Source organism: Schistocerca piceifrons, chromosome X, assembly GCF_021461385.2.
Source record: "Schistocerca piceifrons isolate TAMUIC-IGC-003096 chromosome X, iqSchPice1.1, whole genome shotgun sequence".
NCBI classification, from domain to species: domain Eukaryota; kingdom Metazoa; phylum Arthropoda; class Insecta; order Orthoptera; family Acrididae; genus Schistocerca; species Schistocerca piceifrons.
The window spans coordinates 148,385,581-148,399,865 of NC_060149.1; the positions used below are offsets into that span (position 1 = coordinate 148,385,581).

General features: G+C 38.6%; 1 protein-coding gene across 1 annotated transcript in view; it reads right to left on the minus strand.

Annotated features, from left to right (window-relative positions):
* Positions 1 to 2,084: 2,084 nt before the first annotated feature.
* Positions 2,085 to 14,285, minus strand: part of LOC124721703 — a 47,478-nt gene continuing 35,277 nt past the window's right edge. Inside the window, exons 2-4 of the mRNA XM_047246789.1 lie at positions 10,767 to 11,243; positions 10,560 to 10,652; positions 2,085 to 5,008 (exon numbers count right to left, since the gene is read on the minus strand). Coding sequence (XP_047102745.1) covers positions 4,758 to 5,008; positions 10,560 to 10,652; positions 10,767 to 11,243 — 821 coding nt within the window. The 3' untranslated portion in view covers positions 2,085 to 4,757. The remainder of the gene's footprint in view (positions 5,009 to 10,559; positions 10,653 to 10,766; positions 11,244 to 14,285) is intronic.

Consider the following 14,285-nt stretch of genomic DNA (forward strand, 5'->3'; position numbering starts at 1 on the left):
CATACAGTATAAATCAGTCTCAAAGCACAAACACTAACTAAAACGTGAGATACAACACTACAAAATATATGCAGTACAGGGCAACATCTTTATCTTTGATCTGCTGAACCACCACAATTTTATACAGATGCCTTGTGGCAGTTGGGTAACCTATTGACCCAAGTGTGCTATGAAAATGTTGCCACATGAAATTTGCACGCCATTTTTATATTTGCTTTATGCAGACACCTATCAGTCAAGTTAAAGAAACAGTGTAGTAAGAAATGAAGAATACACTTTGTACACATTTACTGTTTTAAAATGATGTTTCAGCAGTCTTATGGTGTCACCATCTGATCTTACGGGTTACAATTTTATAACAAGTTCCATAAGATCAGATGTTGGCAGTAGAAAACTGCTGGAACAATAAAAGTGTCTACACTATGATCGCAACATACCAAATGTGTACTTCATATCCCACCATGCCATTCGCCCCACAGCACAGCATGTTTAACTTACAAAAGTGTACTGGATGCCTTTTTAACTTACAATATTCTTGCAAAATAAAACAAAGAACTTTGTACAATGGAGGAGATAGGTAATGTACTGATACACTTTAAAAAAATTTACTTAGGGAGTTTAAAAGAATGCTTAGCTTCTTAGACAGATACATTCTATGTTCCTTGGCTTGGAGCATCAACTGTCGGCCCACATAGGCATAGGTTTTATTGATTGACAGTGAATGTTGTTTGACAAGTTTTAACTTTTGATGTCATGACAGTATCCAAATTGACAATATAAACAAAGTACTATATTAAGCAATCTAGACTTTTATTCATAAAATATCCACATGATCACCAACTTTTGAGCTGTTCATAAATAAAATATGCGAAGTGAAGTTCCACATTCTGGCCCTACACAGCCAATAAGGCCTGACTGACTGCAGGCGTCGCCCTCTGCCAAGGCATCACTGGATGTGGCACAGAGGGGCATGTGGTTAGTACACCACTCTAACATCATCGGGTTTCTTGACCTTGTAACCACCAGTAATCTGCCCATTAGCTCCTCAGTTGGTCTTTTGAGGCTGAGTATGCACTATACCAGTCCTCCCACCAAAGAAAAATCCCTGGTAGTACCAGGAATCAAACCCAAGGCCCTTTCACAGCAGTCATCATCACTGACTAGTCCACTATGGTGGCAAACAAATTGTACGTAGAATGGAGTGAATCGTTCACTTTGCAACAGTTGATGTATGACTGTTTAACTTCCTGCCAGATTTAAACTGTGCATGGTATCTGGACTCTAATCCAAATCATTGCTTCTGATGAGCAACACTGTTACTAATGGAGTTCTCAAGTCACAATTACTGAGCAAAGTGGCACAGTGGTTAGCACACTGGGCTCTTGTTTGGGATAACGGCAGTTCAAACTCACATCCTGCCATCCATATTTAGGTTTTCCATGATTTCCCTAAATCACTCCAGGCAAATGCCAGAATGTTTCCTTTGAAACGACATGGCTGATTTCCTTCCTCATCCTTGACACAATCCGAGCTTGTACTCTGTCTCTAATGATCTGAATATCAACGCGACATTAAACCCAATCTTCCTTTCTTCCAATCACAACTCACACCCTGCCGTTAACATATGAGCTCTCCTGCATACCTTATTGAAGTCTGTCCCCTAAGCACCATAAGCTTCTGATGTGAGCCTAGAAAAGAAAGTTTTTGTCTGGAAAATGAAATACGATAATATTCTAATAGAACTGCAGATAGTTGGAATATTAATTGCAGACATTTATGATACACACTGCCTTACCCTACAGTAGGTTTAAATGTCCTGTGTGTCTAAAATAATATATAGAAAAAAATTACACAAGTAGATTTTAATACTGCACTAGTTATTATTAGTCACTTAAAGGTACACAATTTTAAGTGTGGCCTGTCATGCTATGTGTGTGTGTGTGTGTGTGTGTGTGTGTGTGTGTGTGTGTGTGTGTCTATACGGTTAATTTATAACTGAAAATAAGTAAGTCCAAAATATTTTAATATTTTATTACACTTTGCTGGAAATATTTCCAGAATTACATAAAATGTGTGTAATAAAAAAAAGTCCTAATTCATTCACAACATAAGTAGTTTAAGAACTGGAATAAAATAAGGATGCACATTTAGAACAATTGAATAGTTTACACAAGTTTTATGAAAAAATTTACATTAAAAAATGCTTCATGTGAAATATTTTTAGACTGATCCTTATTTTTCAATTAAGTAACAAATGTGTCTTCCTTGCTACAAATGAATTCTCTACATCTTACCAAAACAGAGGTGAAAAATCTCCATACAACAAAGACTATGAAAGGAGTGTCTTTATGCAATTTTAATAGACATCATAAATATGGCACAGCTCGAGACAACTGCACCAAAATTTAAATTGTTCCGATACAGCACAAGAATGTAAGGTACATTTTTTTTAAGGTGTATTCTTGTGTAGAATAATAGTAAATATAACTTTTCACAGTCTACATAACCATGCATCATAGCAGTTTACAATTCAGTTACATCAATAATGTTCTGTGCAAACATTTCTAAGTAGTATCATACAGCATTATCACAAAAAGAAATCTATCACAGAATGATAATGGCACCATGGAATCAATACATCACCAGCAGAAAGCATAACAATTCTAGTGATACACACAACAGGATTATTTACATAAAATAAATAAACTACAGACTGCATGTGAATGCAGATAAAATGCCTATACAGAATAAAAACGTAAGATTCAGTCACTGTGTTATTCCCTGTTAGAGGAGCACATGATGAACAAGGAATGCTATTCAGTGAACATTGAGACCGGATTCACTGGAAACTCCATAGTTTAACTACTAGGTCAGAATGAACAACCTCCTAAAACTATTGTTCACAACCTTTGTTTCTCAAAGACTAAACAACAGTCAATATTATATGGGTGAAAGTGGCTTGAAAGGTGTTTAGTTCTTCAGCAACACAAGCATCACACCACAATACAATCTGTGAGTACATAAAAGAGAGCACAAACAGTTACAGCAAAAATGTCTGCAGATGATGTAATACAGGGTGTTTCAAAACTTGATGGTAAAACTTCAGGAATGGATACCTCATAGCAAGAAGGAAGAAAAATGTCTATTAAGCATCAACTCCAAAATGCATACCTTAAGGCCGATGAGCACTTTTTGAATTTAAGAGAGATGTTTCACAGTACTGAATACAAACAAGTGCTCCTATCTCTTAAGGTATGTATTTTAGAGCCCATGTTCATCAGACTTTTTTCTTCTTGTTTTACTGTAGAGTTTTAAAACAACCTGTATCATTAGTGGGAAAGATTCAACTTGGGTAATTACTGAAGCAGATGTACTATTCAGTATGACAAAGTCCTATTAACACTATAAAAAATTAAAATAAATTAAGTTAAAAACAACAAATTGTCTGTGAAACTTCTCTACTCCATGACTGACAGTATCTTAAGAGTGCCTATATGCACTCTTTCGAAGTCACGTTAGCCATGGCTTACAACAGGAGGGGGGGGGGGGGGAGGGGGGGGGGGGGGGCAAGCATCAGGCTACAAAAGAGTGTGTCATCTTGCTCCAGAAGAAACCAATTACAATTATAACATTACGTAAAAAGCTGGGCCGCTGCATACCTGTCCTTACTTGCCTAGGAATAATGAAAGTTCTCAGTCAATATGTAGGAATTTTGTGAATGAAAACCAGAATACCTTTAATATTGAGGATGAAGTCACCCGTTACAATACTAATATGAAAGTAGACAAACACCCCAACCTATTGATTATTTAAAATATGGAACAATTTCCTCATGTGCTCAACTCTATAATGCAGTTTTGGTACTGGATATGTTCAGAGCAAAAACTTAGAGAGATTACCATCTTACATCATTGTATAAAATTTGTGAATTTCATCATTCTGAAGTTGAATGAGAGTGTAAATAAATCCGATATTGTTATCAAGTATTGACAATTGCAAATATTCCGTACTTCAAGATATACCATTTTAATGTGTAAACCACTAAATTTTTATTTGTAGAGTTCTTGTGTTACACACGTACTTCATTAATTTAATGTATTCTTAATATTGTAAAACTGGGACATTTGTCTTGCCATGGAGAGTAAAAGATTAAGGTTTTGTAATAATTAGTCGTAAAACGATCTGAATTTTTGGTGACTTCTATATTAATTTCTTTCAAAATATGTGAAAACATTAATATCTGTTATTTATTCTCAATGCGTTAAGCAACTGCTGTATCAAACATGAAAAAAATATAATAATAATAATAATAATAATAATAATAATAATAATAATAATAATAATAATAATAATTTTCTATGCTACAAATAAAATTTAATATTTCCCTTAAATCATCCCTCCCTCCCTCACTTGCATTTACAGTTCAAGACATAGTAGCAAATACTGGCTCATCTAGTCATGCAATAAAATTATATATTAGTCTCACGAGAAGCAATAATTCATTCTGCTTTGGCTTAATAGAAATTTACTTAAAATGGTAACATCAATAATCAAACATTTCGTAACAAATCATTTAGCACCAACAAAACTAAAGCTCTCATGTGTTAATATAAAATTAACTTCAAAATTTCAAAACAACAGTCACTTAAACATATAAACATTATCTAAAACTACAATCCTTTGACAATATGAACAAGTCATGATATTTTCAGTAACAAAAATCCACTACATACATCTAAAAGAAAAGTTATTATGCATTAAATCAGAATTACAGATGGGTGGTGGGTGCCTAAACCATTCTTTTTTTTTGAATCCTCAACAGATGATGATCCAATAGTAAAACATCCAAGATCATAATGTGCAATAATGATAAATTTCATACGAGCTTCTAGACGTGCACAAGCATGAAATGTACGACTCTTTGCGTCTATGTCATACAGCCGTATACATATATCTGCCAATTCCTTCACGTAAGGAAATCCCGCACATACCGGAGGAGGATTTCTTACTAAAACAAATAAAAAAAAAAGACAAACAAATCATTCAGATTACAAATTTATATGTTATAGATTATTACAGTAAATAACTAAAACACACACACACACACACACACACACACACACACACACACACACACACACACAAACAAACAAGGGCGGAGGGTGAGCGGCGAGGGAGCATAGGGGGAAGAGGGGAGAGGAAGGGAAGGAGGGACAATTTAATTATGAACCAATTAACAACTGTCAGTGTTTGCTATCTTGATCAACTTTATCTGATCTAAAATTTGTAACAGAAGCACACTTAGATCTTAACATGTTTGCAATGGAAACCTTTGAAAGCGTAGTGAAATGAACAAACAAAGGTTGTAGCTGGGAAAGTGAATGATTGACTTTGGTTTATTGGGAGAGTTTTAAGAAAGTGTGATTCACCCATAAAGGAGACCATGTGTAGGACACTACAGCAAAACACATTCTTGAGAACTGCTTGAGTATTTGGAATCTACACCAGGTTGTGTTAAAGGAAGACATCGAAGAAATTCAGATGTGGCCTGTTGGATTTGTTACTGGCATGTTCAAACAATATGCAAGTATTAGAGAGATGCTTTGGGAACTCAAATGGGAATCCTTGGAGGGAAGGCAACTTTCTTTTCAAGGAACACTACAGAGAAAATTTAAGAACAAGCATTTGAAGTTGACTGCAGAACGATTCCACTGTCACCAATGTACATTTTGCGTGCAGACCACAAAAACAGAAATTAGGGCTTATATGGAGGCAGACAAACAGAATTTTTTCCATTGATATATCACACAAGGGTCATGAGAATAAGAAGAGATCAGGTTGCATGCAGAGGCAGATGCAACAATGGGACAGCCATCCTGTAAACACATTAAAATCTATGATCTCACATTAGAAAATCTGCTCCACTCTATTCCTAAAACCTCATAAATGGGGGAAAAAAAACACTATGTCAAGAGATGGAGTCACGGACACATCAACAGTAAGAAATACCCGTATACTGCAACACTTAGTATAGTGATTACGTAGTTTGGTGGTGTAGTCAACACACATAAACAACAGTGTGATGGCCCAAGTCCCAGTTTCAACAGTTATTTTTTGTTTTACTGCTTGGTTTTGTTTAATGAAATTGAGAGAATGATAATTCACAGTTCTTAATGAGAATTCTCCAGCCTACAAAAGGGCACAGTATGTGGTTTTCTTACCACTCAATATCCTGTCCAACAGCCTTGCTTGCAGAAACCACTGACAAAAATTCAGAAGTTTTAGCGTAACAGGTGTTTATCACGAGCAAGAAATTATGTAAGGACACAATAGAGAGCATAACACTATGGCTCAACAAGCTCTTCTGTCAGGTTGTGGCTGTGAGTGCATCAGGAATGCAGAAGTACACCCACAGGCCATAAGAAAGCTAAACACATCTCTTCTTGATGGTCCAAAAGTGCATGAGCCTCACCAATACCAGATTGAGAAGAATCTATCTACCATAGATGTTATGGAGGCAGGATTCATTGACACAGATCATTGTGATCCCCCGCATGAAAACAGAAGTGATAGCCCCATAGCCAAAGGGCAAGTCCGCCAGCAACAGCATGTCCGTCAGCAACAACAATGCCTAGACGCAGATGAAGCCATGAAGTAGTTGTTTCCAGCTGACATGGGATGTTATAAATGTACATTACACAGGCACTCTTGTGGAAATGGAGGCGAAGCAACAAATTCAATCTTGAGGGTATTTTTGTTCTGTCGTGCCAACTACAAAAATTGGTGTTTTTTCACCAGATGCATTTGGCTTTATTGAAGTAAAGCATCATCAGTGGTCTGTATTTAAGTTTACATTTTGATTTGACTTTAGATTAAAAAACAGTTCATTAAGAATATGTTGATTTATACTTACAGTGATCTTTACTTGATTTCTTGCTTACATTGGGAAACGCCGTCTGCTATCACGTTGTTGTTTTTCTGCATTAGACAGTGATAATTTTGGTCTAATTTTTAGTTGCTCTGCAGCACTACACATTTATTCTGTTTTTCACAACATACATCTGTATTCCATTTGTTTTTGTACTTCTCAGTATGTGTTGTGTTTTGCAGTGTTGCCAACATAATCTTTCCACTACTTTGGTTTTGTCGTTGACCTTCAACTCCCCCCCTTTTATTGTTAGATTACTGAATGCGTGTAATTCTATTTAATTATGTTTTTGTGTATTTATATACTGTGTAAGAGTAGGGAAGGAATAGTGATGGGGATGTATGTGGCTCATCATTAGCACCTAAAATGAAGTTACTGACATTCGATCTAGTTGGTACTATATCTCTGCCAACAGATTTTAAAGACCTGGCAACAGTGCACAGAAACAATGCAGAACTGAAGTATCTGCTGCAATGAACAGTGACACTTCACTTGCAGCACACGTCACTGCCAGGTGCTGTTGTAGCTGTGTACAGTGACAAAGCCACAGGATTTACCATAATTTTTTTATATTATCTATTTGCTGTACAAAAACAGCATCAATCAATAGGCAGGCACAAAAACAACTACAATCACTTTGTCATGGAGAGGCCTCAGGACCAGATGAGATACCTGTAAGAATCAACAGACATTTATATAAAAGAACATGCTCCCCTTCTAGCAGCAGTTCACTGCAGGCAGCTGGAGCAACGACGGGTACCTAGTGACTGGAAAATAGTGCAGGTCATTCCTGTTTTCAAGAAGGGTCATAGAACGGGTGTATATAATTATAGGCCTATATGGTTGCCCTCAATATGTTGTAAAATTATTGGACATGTTTATCCTAATGTATTATGAAGTTTTCTGGGGGAAAAATCTTATTTATAAAAATCAATACGGATTTTGCAAACAGAGATCTTGCAAAACTCAGCTCACTCTGTTCCTCCATGAGATCCACAGCGCTGCAGACACCGGCACTCAGGTTAATGCTGTGTTCCTCATGTTCAGGAAGGCATCTGATACTGTGCACACCCCCGGTTAGTGAAAAAAATACGAGCTTACTAAGTATCTGACCAGATTTGGAACTGGATTCAAGACATCCTCGCAAAAAGAGCTCTCACATCATTCTTAATAGAACAAACTCAACAGATGTACATGTAATTTCAACATTACCCCAAAGAAGAGTGATATGATTGGTACGGTTTATATTGTCTACACACAGAGATGAGAAACGTCATGGGATAGCAATATACACATATACAGATGGCAGTAGTATCATGTACACAAGCTATAAAAGGACATTGTATTGGCAGACCTGTCATTTAACTCGGGTGGTTCATGTGAAAATGTTTCGGATACAACTACAGCTGCACGATGGAAATTAACAGACTCTGAACACGGAATGGTAGTTGGATTTAGACGCATGAGACATTCCCTTTCAGGAATTGTTAGGCAACTCAATATTTCGAGATCAACAGTGTGCCGAGAATATCAAATTTCAGGCATTACCTCTCACCATGGAGATCACAGTGACCGATGGCCTTCACTTAATGGCCTTCAGAAGTGGAGTTTCCATAGAGTTGTCAGTCCTAATAGACAAGCAACGCTGTGGGAAATTACCACAGAAATCAATGTGGGACATATGATGAACATATCTGTTAGGACAGTGCAGACAAATTAGGTATTAATGGGCTATGGCAGCAGGCAACCGATGCAGATGACTTTGCTAACAGCAGAACATCACCTGCAGAGCCTCTACTGGGCTCATGACCGGATCTGCTGGACCCCTAAACAACTGGAGGCCTGGTTGGCCAAGTCTCAGTGTTAGTTGGTAAGAAATGATGGTAGGATTTGAGTGTGGCGCAGACCCCACAAGATATTGACCCAAGTTTTCAACAAGGCACTGTGCAAGCTGATGATGGCTCCACAATGGTGTGGTCTTTGTTTACATATAATATACTGGGTCCTCAGCTATGTTCAGCTACATTGAGACAATTTTCAGCCATTCATTGATGGAGAAATGACAATGGAATTTTTATGGATGAGAATGCACCATATCAAACAGTCACAATTGTTTGCAATTGGTTTGAAAATCATTCTGGACAATTAAAGCGAATGATTTGCCCACCCAAATCACCTGACATGATAAAACATTTATGGGACATAATCGAAAGGCTAGTTTGTGCACAAAATCCTGCACTGGCAACACTTTCGCAATTATGGACTGCTATACAGACACCATAGCTTAATATTCTGCAGGGGATTTCTGACGACTTGTTGAGTCCATGCCACATTAAGCTGCCACACTACATTGGGCGAAAGGAGATCCGACACAATATTAGGAGGTATCCCACAACCTTTCTCACTTCAATGTAAATGATGTAGCACAATGAGTTAGAGGCTCTTTACTGTTGTTTGCTTATGATGCAATGACAGAAGACAGTAACTATTTGCAGGACCTACAGAGGATTGATTAGAATCACAGGAATAAGCAGCTGATCATGAACATAATAAATAAGTGCAGCATATTACATATACATTGGAAAAGAAATCAACTACTGTACAACTACACTATTTATGACAAATTGCTAGAAACAGCAACTACTGTAAAATATCAAGGAGTATCTATCCAGAGCAATCTTAAGTGGAATGGCCACATAAAATACACAGCAAGAACAGCAGCTGCCAGACTGAGATCCATAGGAAAAATCTTAAGGAAATGTAATTCATCCACTAAAGAAATGGCTTAAAAGGCACTTTTTCAACCGATTCTCAAGTACTGTTCCTCAATCTGGGACCTTTACCAGGTGAAACTGATAGAAGAGAGAGAGAGAAGCCCCAACAAAGAGTGCTGTGTTTTGTCAAGGGATTGTTTAGTCTGTGCAAAACAGTTACAGTGATACTCAGCACACTCCAGTGACAGGCCCTACAAAAGAGGCATTGTCCATCATGGAGGTGTTTACGGTTGAAATTTCAAGAGAGTACTTTCTGGGAAGAACTGGCCAATGTATTACTTCCTCTTCATCCATATTACGAAATGACCACAAGAATATTCAAGAAAATATAGCTAATACGTAAGCCTACCAACAATCATTCTTCCCACACACCATTTGCAAATGGAAGGGGAATGTTGGGTGGGGTGGATCAGTTAGTGGTATCAGAAGTACCTTCTGCCACACACCGTCACATGGCTTGTGGAGTATTATTGTAGATGTAGAAACAGGCATTAAAGCCCACTGTTTGAACTCTTTTTTTTCTTGTAAGTACTACCAAGTGCGAGCTGACCAGAGGTGGTTATCATGTGAACTGACTGACTGTTATACAAGGATCTACAACTTAATGTGAAATACCAACCACAGGGCAACACTTCCTTTACCACAAACAGAAAGCATTGCCAGAGCACTGTTTACATCTAATTAACATTTAAAACAATGTGAATGGTTCAGTATTCTCCCTCAAAATGAATGTGTGTAATTTTAGAGTAACAGAATGCAAATGGATGTACCCACCTGTCTCCAACAGCAACAAATGACACTACTCAAAATTTTTACTTCTACAAATAAAAATTTCTAGATACACAAAAGTGATTTACCTGATACAGTTTCATTGTAAAGTGTGTGGTTGTTTAGTGTAACAGTGAAAGAAATGCCATAATCTTCTGACAGGTATGTCACATTTACACAAACTGAAAAAAAAGAAGGTTGTACTTACATGAGTGTTAAATCACAAAAAACTAAATGTCAATAAAAAAGTAAACATGTAAAGTTTCACTTGGAGAGAGCCATAATGGATTATGTACCTGTGCTATTCAAATGTATTTCTGGTTCTTCTGCATGGACACAACATCCACAGGTCTGATGGTAACACACACATTTGTCACTACTAAACTTGGGCATTAGAGCTTTCACAACTTCCTGAGTCTCCACTAGTTTACTCTGCGCCCAACCATCAACCTCATTTAATGTTGCTTTTGCCCATTTTTCTCCAATCTCTTTCTCATTCTTTATCCATTTTTCAGCTTCATTGTAGTTTTCTTTGGTCCATTTTTCTACAGTCTTTGCCTCATTCTGTATCCACTCTTCAGCTCCATCCAACTTTTCTTTTGCCCATTTTTCTCCCATTTTTGTCTCATCTTGAACCCATTCTACAGTTTCATTAGAATTTTCTTTTGCCCATTTTTCTATCATATTGTCTTCATTTTGCACCCATTCTTCTGTTTCATGAGCATTTTCTCTTGCCCAATCTTCAATTCTGTTCACTTCATTTTCAAAGTTTCCTAGACAGTCGTGGAAAAGAGAAACATTTAGTGAAGTAAATGCATATAAATAATAATTATTAAGAGCACTTAATACTTAAAGACATACAAATTGAACGATAAAGTTAAAAGGAAAATCTGAAAAATAAGAAATAAAATGTCACTCAACTAATACTAAAATGACTTTATTGTTAGTCTTCATACACAGGCAAGTTTACAGCTGTAGTTGGCTTTCTGTATTTTACTGAAGTAAGTTTAAATTGTTATCGTTCAAAAAAGGGAAAATAACAACAACACAGAATGAGTGTATATAAATATAATAACAGATAGTCTCTGATAGAATATAAATAATGGAAGGAGTAAAGGTAACAAATTGCTATGCAGCTGAGGCCTTGCATCAGCAAGGGCAGGGCTTATTAATGTGACATCCATGAGTTTGCTCTTGCACAGCCACAGCCACAGATGGGGATATGTACATAGCACACTATAACACACAGTTGACTGGGAAGGGGAAGAGAACACAGGAAGAGGGGGGCTGTGCAGATAAGGGTGCGAGAGCAGAATGAGTGATGTGGGAGTCTTGGGAACAGTGGTGGGGGTACACATGAGACAGGGCCTAGCAGAAATGAGGTCAGAAGTATCACCTGATTGAAGGATATTTTGTAAGGAGAATTTCCATTTATGTATTTCAGAAAAACTGGTAGTGGGTTGTGGGGGTGGAAAGAATCCAGGTGGCAAGGTCATGAAGGAGCTTCTTAAGTCAAGCTGGCTGTGCTCAGCAGCGTGTCTCATCACTGGCTGGTCAACTCTTTTCTTGGCCACAGTTTGGTGCTTGCCTTTCATTTGAGTGGACAGCTGGTTAGTCATGTCTACATAAAATGTCGCACAAGTTGCAGTGGAGATGGTATGTGACTTGCCTGATTTCACATGTGGCACTGCCTCTGATATAGTAGGATATATCTGTTATGAGACTCTAGTAGAATATGCTTGGTGTGTGCACTAGACAGGTCTTGCTCCTAGGTCTTCCATCATACAGGTGTTGGGAGCAGATGTAGCACAAGGATTGACAAAGACGTTTTGTAGATTGGGTGGTTGGCTGAATATTAGTCTGGGAGGGATGGGAAGGATTTGGGAAGGAAGGGGGGGGGGGGGGGGGAGGGGTAGGGTGTTCCTCATTTCTGGGCATGACAAGTAGTTGAAGCCCTAGTAAAGGATATGGTAAAATTGAGTGTGTCTATACGATATGTAATGGTGGGGATGCCCTTTGGCAACTGGATCACAAGGATGGTTGAAGGTTTAGGGGCATGTGAGGATGTGGTGCAGAAAATCTGTTTCTGTGCAAGGGTGTTTTTTTTTTTATTTTTTTTGGGGGGGGGGGGATTAGTATTGTCCATGAAGGCCTGCAATATAATGTGCATGGGATTGCTTGTCACAGCAGATGCACTGTCCATGGGTGGCCAGACTGTATGAGAGGGAATTTATAGGGTGGAAGGGGTTGCAGCTATGAAAATGCAGGTACTGTTTATTGTAAGTGGTATAATACCAGTGTGTTTGCCTTTTACAAATATTACCTTAAGCAGTTCCTTCATTTCATGATTTTTACATACATCAAGGATAGCTATGATACCTCTTAAATCTACTGTGAAAAGTTATTTTCACTGTGTGTCAACATTTGAATGTCTTTGGAAAGACCACTAAATATTATAACCAAGACAAAGGCAGATCAAACAGGGGGCAGTGAAAGTACTTTGCTGCCTAATATTGTATTTGTGAAAGCTGACAATTTTTAAACTGAACATATTGGTTGGTTTAAAAGGGGAGGGGGGAACCAAACTGCTAGAGCATCGGCCCTTGTTTTGAATAAACCAATGCCACAACGGTGAGAAGAAAACAAATGAAAATTAAAACACAAAACAAAAGAGAAGAAAAACCACAAGAACGATGAAAGGGAAATAAACACTCAAATGGACAAAATGGGACACTAAAACCACAGAGACGGAAGGAGATTAAAACAAGGAAGCATGTTACATGGCTGGCTGACGTAAGAATAAGAAGAAGTCAACCAGCCACTCTACAACACATTAAAACCTCCACCCTGGAAGCTCTAGGGTGGGGGACACACAGGGGCAAAGGACATGTGCTAAAACTTAGATCAAATGATAAAACCCACCCTCACGAATAAAATGTAAAACTAAATCAGCTGATGAGGCATTGTCAGATAAAATTAGCGGCAACGAATCCGGTAACCTAAGATTTTGTCGCAGGGCAGTCAAAGTAGGACAGCGTACCAGAATATGGACCACTATCAACCGGGCGCTGCACGGACACTGAGGTGGGTCCCTACGGTGAAGGAGGCAGCTGTGGGTCACCCAAGTGTGGCCAATGCGGATCCGGCAGAGAATTCACAGAATCCCTGAGAGAGGCCCCAATGGAGGACTTCCGCACATTCGTAGTTCCCCTAACGGCACGCAGTTTGTTGTGCATACCAAGATTATGCCATTCCGTCTCCCAAAGCTGACAAACCTTGCAGCATAATAATGATCGCAGGTCAGTTATGGAGATGCTGATCTCCAGAAGTGGTTTCCATGTACCCTGTTTCGCCCAACCTGCCGGCAAGTTCATTTCCTGGGATTCCGACATGGCCTGGGGTCCACACAAACACCATGGAACAACCGGACCGTTCCAGGGCACATGGGGACTCCTGCATGGTCGCTACCAAAGGATGGCGAGGGTAGCCCTAGTCGATAGCTTGTAGGCTGCTCAAGGAGTCCGTAAACAAGAGAAATGACTTGGCAGGGCATGAGCAGATGTGCTAAAGAGTACGAGATATGGTCACCAGCTCTGCAGTGAAACCACTGCAGCCATCTGGCAAGGAGTGCTGTTCAATATGTCCTCCATGAACATACGCAAAGCCAACATGACCATCAGCCACCGAGCCATCGGTGTAAACCACTTCATGGCCTGGTACATGTCGAGAATTGAGAGAAGTGACAGCGGAGAGCCGCAGGGTTCACGGAGTCCTTAGGGTCATGTGATAGGTCCAGGCGAAGCTTCGGCCTAGGT